This window comes from Vigna angularis, chromosome 11 (genome assembly GCF_016808095.1).
Source record: "Vigna angularis cultivar LongXiaoDou No.4 chromosome 11, ASM1680809v1, whole genome shotgun sequence".
Lineage (NCBI taxonomy): Eukaryota > Viridiplantae > Streptophyta > Magnoliopsida > Fabales > Fabaceae > Vigna > Vigna angularis.
In genome coordinates this window covers 924,654-938,513 of record NC_068980.1, presented here as the reverse complement: position 1 = coordinate 938,513, position 13,860 = coordinate 924,654, and the positions used below count along the sequence as shown (strand labels likewise).

General features: G+C 30.6%; 3 protein-coding genes across 8 annotated transcripts; 2 read left to right on the top strand and 1 right to left on the bottom strand.

The window, feature by feature from the left end:
* Positions 1-1,549: 1,549 nt before the first annotated feature.
* On the top strand, positions 1,550-2,257 carry LOC108333603 (uncharacterized protein At1g15400). The gene has a single exon (XM_017569073.2). It carries the CDS (start codon positions 1,711-1,713, stop codon positions 2,062-2,064), a length of 354 nt encoding a protein of 117 aa, XP_017424562.1. The 5' UTR covers positions 1,550-1,710; the 3' UTR covers positions 2,065-2,257.
* Positions 2,258-5,179: 2,922 nt separating this feature from the next.
* Positions 5,180-9,130, top strand: LOC108332973 (probable polygalacturonase At1g80170). 6 transcript variants are annotated; one of them, XM_052871140.1, is made up of 10 exons: positions 5,180-5,400; positions 6,081-6,205; positions 6,401-6,532; positions 6,634-6,804; positions 6,893-6,913; positions 7,018-7,225; positions 7,856-7,937; positions 8,022-8,130; positions 8,226-8,342; positions 8,629-9,130. In XM_052871140.1, the coding sequence occupies exons 1-10, from the start codon at positions 5,337-5,339 to the stop codon at positions 8,914-8,916; spliced, it is 1,317 nt and encodes a 438-aa protein (XP_052727100.1). In that variant the 5' UTR covers positions 5,180-5,336; the 3' UTR covers positions 8,917-9,130. The 6 variants fall into 6 exon arrangements, with proteins under 6 accessions (XP_052727100.1, XP_052727097.1, XP_052727099.1 ...); XM_052871137.1 differs by having other exon boundaries at positions 5,878-6,205; XM_052871139.1 differs by having other exon boundaries at positions 5,871-6,205.
* Positions 9,131-9,682: 552 nt separating this feature from the next.
* LOC108333281 (peptide deformylase 1A, chloroplastic/mitochondrial) lies at positions 9,683-12,114 on the bottom strand. Its single transcript, XM_017568681.2, has 4 exons — positions 11,701-12,114; positions 11,509-11,598; positions 11,310-11,377; positions 9,683-10,139 (listed from the first exon to the last, which is right to left on the bottom strand). Exons 1-4 carry the CDS (start codon positions 12,061-12,063, stop codon positions 9,902-9,904), a joined length of 759 nt encoding a protein of 252 aa, XP_017424170.1. The 5' UTR covers positions 12,064-12,114; the 3' UTR covers positions 9,683-9,901.
* Positions 12,115-13,860: the final 1,746 nt, after the last annotated feature.

Below are 13,860 nucleotides of genomic sequence, written 5' to 3'. Positions count from 1 at the left end.
TTTAGGGTGAATAAAAGTACAATATTAAACTATCTCTGCAACAAACTTACATTGGCATTGTTGTTTGTAAAGATAGGATAATGATGTTTTGAAAACATTTTTTTGATAATATTTTAACATCGTTATGTGTCATTCTGTGATTGGTCCATGTTGGTGTTTATGATTATTATTATTGATTGTAAAATAATTTTGGACCAGTCACAGAATGACATGTAGATGATGTTAAAATGATGTCAAGAAAATGTTGTCAAAGTATCATTATCCGTAAAGATAATATGTTAAATGTATTTGCATGTATGTTGTATTGTCATGTAATACCTATCTCTATCGAACTCAGTTTCTTAGGTTATATATTGGTCATTTTACGTTATTATCCACTTTTTATCGTGGTTATTTCTATTCTTTTTGTGAAATTCATATAAATAATGTCAAAATATTTATAATTTATTCTATTTTATCCATGAATGTAATAACATCTAACAAATATTTTTAAGATGCATTATATTTTTCTTTTTTTCTCTATTTTATCTATAAATTCCAAGTTTTTTTAAGTTAATATTTTTTTTGAAGAGACACAAACACCAATGACATTAGAACTCAATCATATAAGAGATTGACATTATTTTCTACCCACAACTTTAAGACAATAAATTAATGGATTTTTCCAACTTTATATATTATTCTACTTTTTTATTTTTATCCCAGGCAGGATTTAGATTCTTGTTTAAATTTCAAACATTATTAAAATGTTTTTTAAGAGACAAGGACGTGTGAATTGCGTTTTTTTGTTTGATTTATTGAGTGATTATGATATGACAGGCCGGTGGAGTTAGTGTACACACACTCACTCACTTGCTGGACCTAACAACCCGTGTGTCATGCCAAGTTGCGCACAAAGTCCCAATGCCCATCATTTTTATTCTTTTTATATTTCTAATTTACACAACCACCACCCAAAAATATCCATTAATTAAAAATTCTTTAATTAATTTATCCAAATATACATTCAAGCTTTCGCCTCCACCATTTATTATTCAACTTCCTGTATTAATTAGTTTCTACGGCTTTTTAAGGGTCTTTACTTGCACAATCTTTAAAATCTTCATATATTATTCTCATCCATTATTTATCATTTATAATGTAGTGAAATAGTATAGAAAATAATATTTCATATACCATAATTAATCTTATTATGTTATCTCTACATTCTTGATTTTGATATTTTAAAAACACAACAAGAAAATAACACAAAAAGTTCATTAAAAACCCAAATTTCAATAATAATATTGTTTCTATTAAATAAAAATAACTTTGACAACATTTTAACATTATCTACGTGTTATTATGTGATTGGTTCAAAATTACTATACAATCAATAATAATAATTATAAACACCAACATAAATCACATAATAATGACGATGATATTAAATATTATCAAATATCATTATCCATTAAATAATATAATAAAGAAATAATAAAAAATGGGAGGAGAGGAGACATTGTGTTGGATATGGCTTAATAGGACACTCTATTAACCACTTTTAACCATTTTCTTCACCTTCACCAACTGCCTTCTCTCTCTCATTTATTTATTATGCTTATAGAGAAGAAAAAGTGATACAAAGTGAACACAACACAAGAGAAAAACAGAACAACAGTTAAAGAGAAATTGATGTGAGTGTAGACCAGAATTGCTTACCTCACTGCCATGGCTGGTCTTCAAAGATCTGCAGTCTCCTTCAGAAGGCAGGGTTCTTCTGGCTTTGTTTGGGACGATAGATTCTTATCAGAGGAATTCAACAAACTCAACAACCAAAACCAAACCAACAACATCGACGCCGATCAGATTAAAGACCTTCAACTTCAACCGCCGCCGCCCCTCCAGAGAACCCGCTCCAACGGCGGAACTCGCGCCTACCGCACCGGAAAAGTCTCGCCGGCGATCGAACCCCCGTCTCCCAGACTCTCTGCATGCGGCTTCTGCGCCGCGTTCGGAAAAGCACCACCACGGGACCACAACAAGCCACCGCGGACTAAACCCGCCAAGCATCGGCCGAGGTAGACGACGGTGGTTTCAGGCGACAGAGAGAATATTCCGGCCAGGTTTCTTCTGTGATGTAATGTTTTTACTTTTAGGTTTGTAGGGTAGGGCCGGTTGAGTTGAATTGATCTTAAATTAAGAAAATAATCATGACTCATCACTTTTCTGTTACTTCTCCTCTCTGAATTTCAATCTATAATTTTCTTCAAATTTATTATTGTTTTGTTTTTTTACCATTGAAATTGTCTTCCGCGGATAATGTTATGAGAAAATGAAGAAATAAATACGATAAATATATGAATTTAAGATGGGTTTAATGCATTTTTTTTTTGTTTTCACAGAAATATATGAAATATTATCAGTTTCAAAATCTGCTCATGTTACAATTTTGTTCTTCAATTATCTTTCAGAGAATTAGAAAAAAATATTATATATTCGAATTTTCGTCATCTCAAAAATAACATAAAACTACTAAATATTTTGAAACAAAACTAATGTTAATCATAGATTGACAATTCATTAAAGTATTTTAACTTTTAAGCGGTTGTTGTCTGCTCTGTTTTTTTTCCTAGTGAAGTAATGATATCTAATTGAGAAATCGTACGAGGAATTTTTGTTTTTATTTTAATCTAAAATGTTGTTTTATATACTAAATAACTTCAGAAATAGTTATATAAAGTTTGGTAAGAATTTTAATGGAGGGAATTGAATTCTGTGTTACTCATTTTTCCTTTAAATTAATTCTACCTATCCTTATAAATACAATAATTGATTTTTTAATAGCATAATTTTTCTGCAATTTATGAAGTGGGGTGTCATTTAGAATGAGGTTAAAATAATGCGTGGGTTTGGTTTGACTTATTTGAGTTAAATAATTGCGTGTTCTGATTATTTTTAGAGAGTTTTAAGAAAATAACACTACTCGTGTTATTTTCATTTTAATTTTTAATATTTTATTTAATTAAATATCATTTAATAACATAAAAATGTAAGTTTATTTTATTGTATCCTTTTTGGCGTATTATGCGTGAAGAGGTGTCCACTAAAAGTGGAAAGTATGAGCTAGACACTCATTTATTATCTATGCATTAGATTTTGGTATCTATTGGGACACATTCCAAAAAACACTTGCTTGGATATGATTTGAAGCCCAAATTTTATGGTGGCCAATCACTTAAACTTCTCTTGAATACAAAGTCACATATCGAATAAAATAAAAAATAACATGAATTTATATACATATAAGATACCTCCATTGATAAGAGGTTTTTTGAAATGGTGTCAAAAGCAAATCCTTGAGGGTTTGGCCAAAAACGCACAATATCTTATCAGTATGGAGATTTTGTGTGTGTGGTCGTATTTTTCTTCGTCTGAACTTAATAACATATACTAGAGAGTAAAATGATATAAAAAAACAGTAATAATTTAGTTCTTATATCTAGATCTATAATTCATTTATTCATTAATTTTCTATTATTTCAAACAGAGTTAATGTGAACTCTTTTGTTAAATTAACATCAAAATTATTATCTTCTTGGTTTCTTCTTTTTACCTTGGTCACTCTTTTCTCTTTCTTTCTCTCTTAGAGTTCTTAGGATTCATGGATTGTTGTTCAAATTTTGGTTGAAGTTAAATATATTTATTGACATTGTATACGTCATTATCTATTTAAATTTGAGTTCATAAGGAATGCGCATGATGTGTTTGAGAAGATTTTTAGATATTTAAAATAATAAAACGAGATGAGAGAATTCTTTGTAAACACTAAAGTGGAGGAAGGTGTTGACAAAACGGGTTGGTCATAAGAAATTGGCCCGTTAGCCTGTCCAAAATGAGATATGTGGGTTGAAATTTTACTAAGTTTTGAATTTTTTTTTTAAATTAAAAGTTCAAATAAAAAATAATTTAAAAAATTAACTTTTCTATATTATATATTTTAAATATGTAAATATATAATATATTATAATTTAAATCACGTTTACAAATTAAAGTCTAATTATTAGTTATGATAAAATAATTTAAATTATACATGTAATAATTATTTAAATTTGCCTAATTAAAAACAATAACTAATCAATTAAAATTTAGAAAATATTTTTTATGATTAAATATAATTTTAATATTCATTTATATGAATACATAAACAAATTTTAAAAATTAAAAATTTAAAAAATTGAAAATAAATTAAAAATTAAAAAAAAAATGACAGGCTAACTTGGCCCGACCCGTTAGTCTGTCCTTTATGGGATAGCCTACTACTAGTGGTCCATTTTATTTGACGGATCAGCCCAAACATAATAACAATGTATGCCTAAAAACAAACCTATGCCTATAAACAAAATTACTAATTAAGTCTAAAAAAAACTTAATAATTAGTAATGGCTACAAAAGAGAGTAACTAAATATGCTTTAATTCAAAGTTTATTTGACATAACATAAAGTTACACTTTTCAACATACGTCTCAAAAAGTTGAAAGATGAATGTATACTGAGCTAAACAAAATACAAAATTTTGAACATTAATTTTAAAAGAATCAAAATAATATACTCAAAATTTATATATCCTATTATTATCAATAATATAAAAATAATAATATGTAATTTAGTATAATTATTGGTATAAAAGAAATCACATACTAAATTTTCAAATTATTGAGTTAGTCAATAATTAAATCAAATATAAAATTTCTTTTTTAATATAAATAATTATATTGTGTGCAAGAAATTTATTTTTCATTTTATTGTTCAATCTTTTTGACAAATCATTAAAAAAAATCTAATAAAGTAAATTGTATTTTCTATTTTTAACAAAAGAAATTGATATAATTGAAATATAAATGATAAAATTTTCAAATCTGAATAGTTAAGAAAATATACAATAAAATGGTGAAGTTGAATTTGGAACAAATTATCATCTTTTTTTTCATATTTACAAATTCAATAATTATTTGAATTTTATCTCTCAGAAACCTCAATCACTAACAATAAGGAACCATGGGAAATATCGAAACAAAGCGAATAATACCTTAAATCGATAATTAACCCTTGGCATTATTATTTCGACATAAAGAAAAAATTACATGCATCTTAGAAACTTATATAATTTCTCAGATATGATATTTTCACGAAAAAGTCCAAACCATAGTCTGTTCTTAAGTCTGGTATATATCAGATGACAAGACAAATCCAACAACAGTAAAAAGGAAAACACCGACATGTTTGGGATTTAGTGGAATCATCGCTTTGCAAAATTCTAAAATTGTGAGGAAAGTAAAATGAGAAGCTGATGAAGAATGGAAATTGGATTGGAATTTCTATTTCATCCAGACTTTCTGAGTGTTCTTCATATTCCAAAAGGTTTGTTTTTTATTTTTTATTTTTTAATTTGTATTTATGACTGTTTGTTCGAGATCTCTTTCAGTCTATGTCATTAAAAAGAAAACCTTTCAAATTTCTACCATTTTCTTTTTGTAATAATAATGGCCATGAAAAAGATTTGATTAAAAAAATTTACTAATTTAGCAACCTGGGCAGAGCAAGAAAAAACAAGAGAAAGAGAGTGAAAAAAACGACATAGCACGAAATTCTTTATCATTGGGATGGAGTTCTTGTAGTAAGGAAAGAAGGGTACGAGAAAAGGAAATTTCGGGTCTTGCAAGTATTAGATTAACAAGAGATAAATTCTATGCTAAAATAGTTTAATTTTGCGCCATGAATGTGACATTTATTGAGAAAAATTGAATTGCATGCAGATGTAAAGAGCAATTAGGTTCGGTTATGGTTTGATGAATAGAATAGAAACATCGCCACTGACGTTGTAGTAGTAGTGTGCAGTGTCTTCAAATGGTGTTTCTGTCACGTGATACTCTTTTAGTAGTTGTTCCTGCTGAACCAGCAACCTAAGATTCTGTCACGAAACCTGTGGATGGTCTGAATCTGAAAGAAAATGAAGAACCTCAGATATTGTTTCAGTTGGGCATTTGTGATTATCTTCATTCATGTAAATGTACTTGTCACTCCATATCTCACTCGTGCAGAAGGGTTTGATTCTGTGATCCAGCACCCACGTTCCAGGTGGAGAAGAACACGAACTAGATCGAAATGGGTTCTTTATGTCGGTGATTATGGTGCAAAAGGGGATGGTCTTCACAATGACACTGAGGTAATTGCTTCCTTCTATTTGTGTAACTTCACAATGACCGATTTGCTTAATAATGTTTATTTAGATTATTCTTTTGCTTGAAACTGTTTATCGTAGATTTCATAACAGCCCATGAAATGTATGATAATTTGTCTGAAAGGACTGGGTAGGATTAGGAATGTCCCCATGACTTTGTCTATTTATTTATCTTTTTAGGCCTTCCTGGAAGCTTGGGGAATCGCATGTTCTCTCGCTGGATTTATAAATCTTGTTTTTCCATCTGGGGAAACTTTTCTTATCTATCCAGTGGACATTGGTGGACCTTGTCGATCTAAGATTATTTTGACGGTAAGCTCACAGAGTCAAATCTCTCACATGTTGAAGAAAATTCTTGTCATGAGGTTCTTTACAGAAAATATGCACTCAATTGATTTTCAAATTTGTTATAGATATCAGGTACTATAGTTGCACCCCAAGATCCTGCTGTGTGGCTTGGTTTAGATCAGCGCAAATGGCTTTACTTCCATGGGGTGAATCACCTCACTGTTGATGGTGGAGGGAGTGTCAATGGAATGGGAGAGGAATGGTGGGCCAGATCTTGCAAGATCAACTCCACAAATGTATTGCTTCCTGGAAAGCTTAAATTAATATTTTCTTCAAGTTTAATAAACTGTGTTACTAAAGTGGCTTCAAAATGTCCTTTCGCAGCCATGTCATCCTGCTCCAACGGTTAGTGCCGCTTCAAATATATGGAGCAAACCAGATCGTTTTCCCTCATCTGATATTTCCTATGTGTCTTATTAGCTGAATATGAAACAACATTGACACTGCAGGCTCTGACTTTTCATAGATGCAAGGATCTAAAAGTTAGAAATCTCATGCTGATAAATAGCCAACGAATGCACTTGTCATTCACTAACTGTATGCGGGTTGTTGCATCCCATCTCAAAGTATTAGCACCTGCTTTCAGCCCTAATACTGATGGAATCCATATTAGTGCATCAAAGGGAGTTCAGGTCAGGGATAGTGTAATTAGAACAGGTACTGCTGTAAAGTTATTTTCTACAAACTGTCATTTTAGGCTTGAATGATATTATGGTTTAAACGGTAATTTATATATGTTATTTACCTTGAAATAGCGATTGTCATATAATTATTAAATAATTAGCCATATTACAGAACACACACATATATCTCATGTTAATAAAAATCAAGTTAAGCAGAATGACACCAGTTTAAATGGTTTTGAAACCGTATGGTAACAAAGAAATGAAAGAATAAAGTAAATATCTGATTAGCTTTTTGTTGTCATGGATTGTGAAGGTGTCTGGATTTTTTTTCTTCGTTGGTGCTAAAAGCTTTCTGAAGTTAATGGTTTGCATGTCAATTCTTACTTGTTACTTTCAGGATGTATAGCCTTTCATTAACATCGTACCAAGTTTGATTTGTCGTTAAGAGACAAGAAAAACCAGAAGAAAAAAATATGCAAAACATGAAAAATAACAGGCAAAATGTAATTGTGAAAAACTATGCATGTTGCAGAATTTGGACGAAAGCTAAGTCTAAGTGCAATGATTACTTTCATCACTTACATTATGTTCCAGAATAAACTTTGGTGGTCAAACGATATACCAAAAGCAAAATAATTATGTTCATTATTTTCAATTTCAGGTGATGATTGCATTTCAATAGTTAGAAATTCTTCTCGGGTCTGGATCAGAAACATCTATTGTGGTCCTGGCCATGGGATAAGGTGAAAGCAACTTTCATTTTTCAATTCTCAAAACATTTTAAGTGGTATAATTGATTTAACTGATCCTGGAGCCTATTTTTTCAGCATCGGTAGCTTGGGAAAATTAAAGACATGGGAAAGTGTGCAAAATGTAATTGTGGAGGGAGCTTACCTTTACAACACAGATAATGGGTTGAGGATCAAAACATGGCAGGTGAGTTTCTTGACAACTGTAGCACTTTCTTTTTATAGCCACCCTGCAATGTACACATTTTCGTCAAAACTTGTCTTCTGTCAAATTTTCGTCAGGGTGGTAGTGGTCTGGCCTCGAAGATCACCTTCCAGAATATATTGATGGAAAATGTGTCTAATCCAATAATAATAGATCAATACTACTGTGATTCGCAACATCCATGTGAAAACCAGGTATGGAATTTTTGGATGTTTTTGCAAGCACATTCTATAAACTTGCCTTTATGTGGAAATATGCATTATAGTTGTATGGGGCAAATTTTTGAGAAACAGTCTTCATAAAGAAAAATTATTATTTGGAGAATATACTTTGCAGTAACCCTTGATTTTTCTTTCAAAATTTATTCCAAACAACCGAGGGACTTAGCTTCTAGAATTGATAGAAAAGTTCAAATTTGTAGTAACCTATACTGAAGCTCAAATATGCTGCAAGAATGTAATTTAATGTATCAAATTACAGACTTCGGCTGTCAGAGTGGAGAATATATCCTTCATTGATGTTCAAGGAACTTCAGCCTCTGATGAAGCAATTAAATTTGCTTGCAGTGACATTTCTCCATGTGAAGATCTATATCTTGAAAATATTTTTCTTGTATCATGCTTCGGAGGAAATACTAACTCTTTCTGCTGGCAAGCTCACGGTTCTGCTCGGGGTTTCTTGTATCCTCCTACTTGTTTCTCAATCAGTGATGATTTCATTAGACAAAATATCTTCGTAGAGTCAAACCATACTATTCATTCCGTTTGAATTGAAAGTATATAGATTAAAGGTATTTCTTTGTACAATAAAATGAGTACGCGAGTTCCTCGGTGATTATTTTGTACTCTATTGTTTAAGGGGAAGGTAGATACTTGTGATCCATTTTGAAGGTTTTGAAGTCCAGATTTATGTTCAGACGAAGGTAGATATGTTCAGATTTTTGAAAGACATCATAAAATCAGTGAATTATCATTAGTAGCAAGCATATCACATGCCACTTTACATATTTCCAACTCAATATTCACATTTTAAAACTGGTTCATAATTTTAAAATAATAGAATAAGCATAGCCAAAAATATTATATTATTGAACAAAATGATTTAGTTTAACTATTTTGAAACCATTTTCTATAGGGGGAAGACATATCCATATCATGATTCTCTGGTCTTTTTTGTCAAATTCCAATCAAACGTTTTAAAAGTTTCGTGTAATCTCTGAGCATCAAAATTATGCTCACTGATAAGGCAAAAAGCAAACACATAAAAAGAAAAATGTTAAACTCCATCTGCTTGTTAATTGACATTAACTTTTTTACCATTTTCATACGGCAGAAGATGACTTCTTCAGCAGCACATAAATGGTAAAGGGAGACCACTAGAATAGCCTATTAATAAACACACTCTATATCTCAAAAGAAAAAAAAAAGACAAAAACTCCTAGCGTGTTTATGGTACATACCCAGAAGATCCGTTGTATACAGTGTAAAAAAAGCTATGCATAATCAATATCAAGAGTATTGAAACTTGTATGAAGTGAACTGATCAAACAGAAAGGCAGAATTCAATTATAATTATTGCAACATGATAACACTGAAAAGTGAGTGAAACTTAGTTACTCCCAAACTCTAAATATTTCTAACTTAGTGCGCATCTGGACTACATGCTAAGATCTATAAGTGACAACTTTTTTTGACTGACATGCACAAGAAATTTGTGTTGATCATTCAACTTCAAGCTCTAACACGCAACTGGGTCAGCGAGGACCAAGTTTTGGGCACCCACGGGCAAGAGGCTTAGAACTGTTTTCTGGAGCTCTGAATGTTCTAGGTACCATCTTATCAACATACAGTGTTCCATCCAAGTGATCACACTCATGCTGTAAAATCCGAGCCTGCCAACCAGTAGCATTTATTTTTACGGGTTCCCCGTAACGATCAAAACCTTCAACCTCAACATCAAGGTATCGCTCTACCACAGCGTACCCAGCAACACTGCAAAATGTCGTTACAGATGAAGATGTCAAAGGTACCCGCTGACATACGTGCTTGACTAGTTATCACATAAAACACAAATATAAAGCGATCCAGAATTATTATATTTTGAATTATGGCAACAACATGGACTAGCTGTTACCTCAACAATAATTTATCAACAAATTCAGTTGGATCCAATCAGATTGGAGGCCAATCTCACTGAAAACGTGGCATATTTACAAGAGAGCGGGATAATGTTAAGAGACCCCACTGTTTGTTGCACATGGCCTTGTGGAACCGCCTTTAGACATCCACAAATTGTATTTAACATAGGAAGTCACATTCAAAAAAAAAAGGAAAAGAACATACGGATACAGATACTGTTCACACCAGATGTTAAAATTAAGACATATAAGGTGGAAACTTAAGTTCAAGCTACATCAGAATATGGGGATCACAGCTTCTCGTGATCTCAATATTTAGAATTCATCTCAGCAACCATCGTATAGCAAATTTATAAACATAGCAAAGCTTTTATGAATTGGTAACATGCCAACTGAAGACTCATCGTTACGAAAGCAAATAAGAAATTTGCTATATTTTAACCCTTAGCTGGAATAAAAACTCCAATCACATTAGCTCTGAACCATTTTTAAAATATATACATATGATATATGTGTAGAAAAACTTCAGATAATATGATATCATACTAGTAGTCGCTTTAACAAGTGCATCTTTTTAATTGTTCCAAAATGTCTTCTCTGTCATGCTAAAGTAATTGAGAAAATTAAAGGCAGGATGCTGGTCTCGTGAAATTTCAAGCCATAACTCAAGAAATGGCCGACTGCGTCAAGAGTCTAGACAGACAACTTAAATATTCAGTTAAGATATGCAGCAGGCTCTCTGTCATTGATTAAAGTTTGTTGAGAAAATATAAAATCATGATTGACACTCATTTACATATGAAGTAAGAATTTCAAAATTTAGTAATTTGAAATAAATTTTCAATCAATAACAAAGAGTGAATTCAAACAGGAGTATAACAAAGTATGTAACCAGCATTTCTCAATGCAGAATTCCTAAAAGTAGAAACACAAACGCATATGCCACTGAATGATTGAAACTTCTAGAAAAGCAAGTAAGGTATGATGAGAGGAAAATAAAAGGTGAAAGAGTTGTTAACGACACCTCAAACATCCTTCAAAAAAGAGTGCAGTCCTGTTGGTCTTCTTCTTGAGCTTAGGATTCAATATCACCTACCTCAAATCAAGACAGCAGAATGAATATGCCTATTACGACGAGAAGGGAAAAAGTGTGAAATTGAATCGAATAGTTCTCTCCTGTTTGCATTGAATAACATTGGCAATGGAGACATACATAGACATACCAAAAGATGAAAAGGTCTTCTATCTTGTTCTTTGAGGGATTCCTCATCGTCATAACCCATATACTCCTCTTTATCTTCCAAAACAATTATCTACACACAAACGCATAAAAGAAATCATATATTTTTATACGATTGCGTAGGTAAGTACTATTAATCCAGAATATGATAATGCACATCAGATAAGATAGAAACCCTTAGGGGAATTCCAATCTGTGGAGCGGCGAGGCCAACTCCAGGTGCCTTTCGCATGACGCGGATCATGTCGTCGATGATCTTCTGCACTCTCTCCGATTTCATCTCCGACGGATCAACTTCTTTGGCTCGCTCGTGCAGAACCGGCTCTCCGGCTTTCACAATTTTCGGTAACTTCAATGCTCCGCCCATCAACCATCCCGAACCAGAGCTCATCCTCTTCCCTGCCATTCCGCTCATGCTCGTGCTGGTGGTGCTGTTGCTGCTGCGGAAGACGCCGCCCATTACGACGGCGTTTCGAAAGAGGTATGCCGCCACCGGAACTGCGCGCAGCCGCAATGCCACCAGCTGCACGGCTTCCATGCTTTCTTCTTTCACTCCCACAGTAAAATTAATTTCATTTTATTCTATTTTCTTTTTCGAAAAGAAAAAGGATACTTTTAAACGTATAGTTTTTTTATGTTGATTTGACACTATATTTTTTACTTTTTACTTTTTCTTTTTAATTACAAAAATTCATTTTTATAAGACTATTTTATTCTTATTAGATAAGTTAAATAAATGTCAATATGTTATGTTGTCTTTATTCTTTCAGAAAACATGGTTTGGAAGCTGAGATTTACTATTTTCTTTTTTTTAATTAAATCATATATGTTACTAATTTTAGTTTAAGAAAAAGAATTACATAAATTTGTTTAATAATCAATATATTTAATATAATTTTAAAAATGGCTTATAAAGTAATTAGTTAATATTAAAATATATTTTTAATAAGAATTAAGTGTTTATGGTTAATAGTCATTAATGATTAACTTGAATTTTGAGTATTATTAAAAAATTATAAAATAAAATAATAATTGTTAGTTCTTAATAGTTATTTTAAAATTTGGATAAAGTAAAAATAAAAAATAAATTATTACATATATAGAATTATAAAGAAGGTGGAATATGTATTTCAATCTCATCCAAAAATAAATTATTTGGATAATTAAAGCTTGAAAACTATTAGTCACTATACGGATTAATATTGTGTCCAAATACACAGATTATTTAAATAATATTTATTAACATATATTTAAATTGCTAATATTCAAATAGCATTTCAATTCTCCTTTTTTTTATTTCAACTTTATAATTCACTATATAATAATTTTAAAAAATATTTTAAATTGCATGCTAAAATATATTAGTAAGTATAATTGAAGTTAACAATCATGTTTTACCTTATAATTAACTATATAATTATTCAAATAATTTTTTTTAAACTTGTATTAAAAAGTTAAATTTTAATATTTTAAATCTTTACTTTTAAGTTTATATAATTTGAAATTATTTATTTATTATATAAAGAGGTTCATTGAGGCAAGTAAAATAGCAAAGGGTTTATTTGAATAATTTTTATTAAAAAAAGGCGTATATAGAGAGAGAGAAAAAAAAAACTTCGATATTTACAGTAATAAAAATACCATGATGGAAAAAAGAGGACTTGCAATAAGCTTCGTTTCTTTATTCGAGTTTCATTTCTTTATAATTTCAGTACAAATTTTTTTTTCATAATATAATCTATTATAAGCCTAATTTTTAAGATAAAGATTATAAAAGATTCTAAGTTGTCCTAGATATATTCTTATAGTTAGATAACAGTATAAAAAATTATATAATTAATCCGTGATAAATTATTTTCTCTTTATTATTTTTATCTATTCAGAATTTACATGTTTTATTTCCAATGCTTTCTTTGGTCTTTTCTTCTGTCATTTCCTTTTACTATGAAAGAAAATATGAATTCAAAAGGTTTATTACTATCTTTAGAGAAAGTAAAAACCCAATTAATTACAAGTTGGTATGTCCATTAAAATTATTAGTTTTATTAATAATTATTTTAAAATCCATATTTAAAAAATATGTTATTTCACTATACCTTCGCATGCATGATGATACATGTTAAAAGATACCAAAAATTAAATTTTGCACTTTATTTTTTTTTATATGAGCACCTTAGCACTTTCACTATGGATCACCTCAGCATCTTCTTTTCCCAAAAGTTCCTAAAGTATTGCTCTTGAATTATGAATTCTACAAAATCTTTAATTTATTATTTGACTTGGAAAAAACATTTTCCTTTTTTTTTTCATTACACCAATGAAAAGAAATAGACAT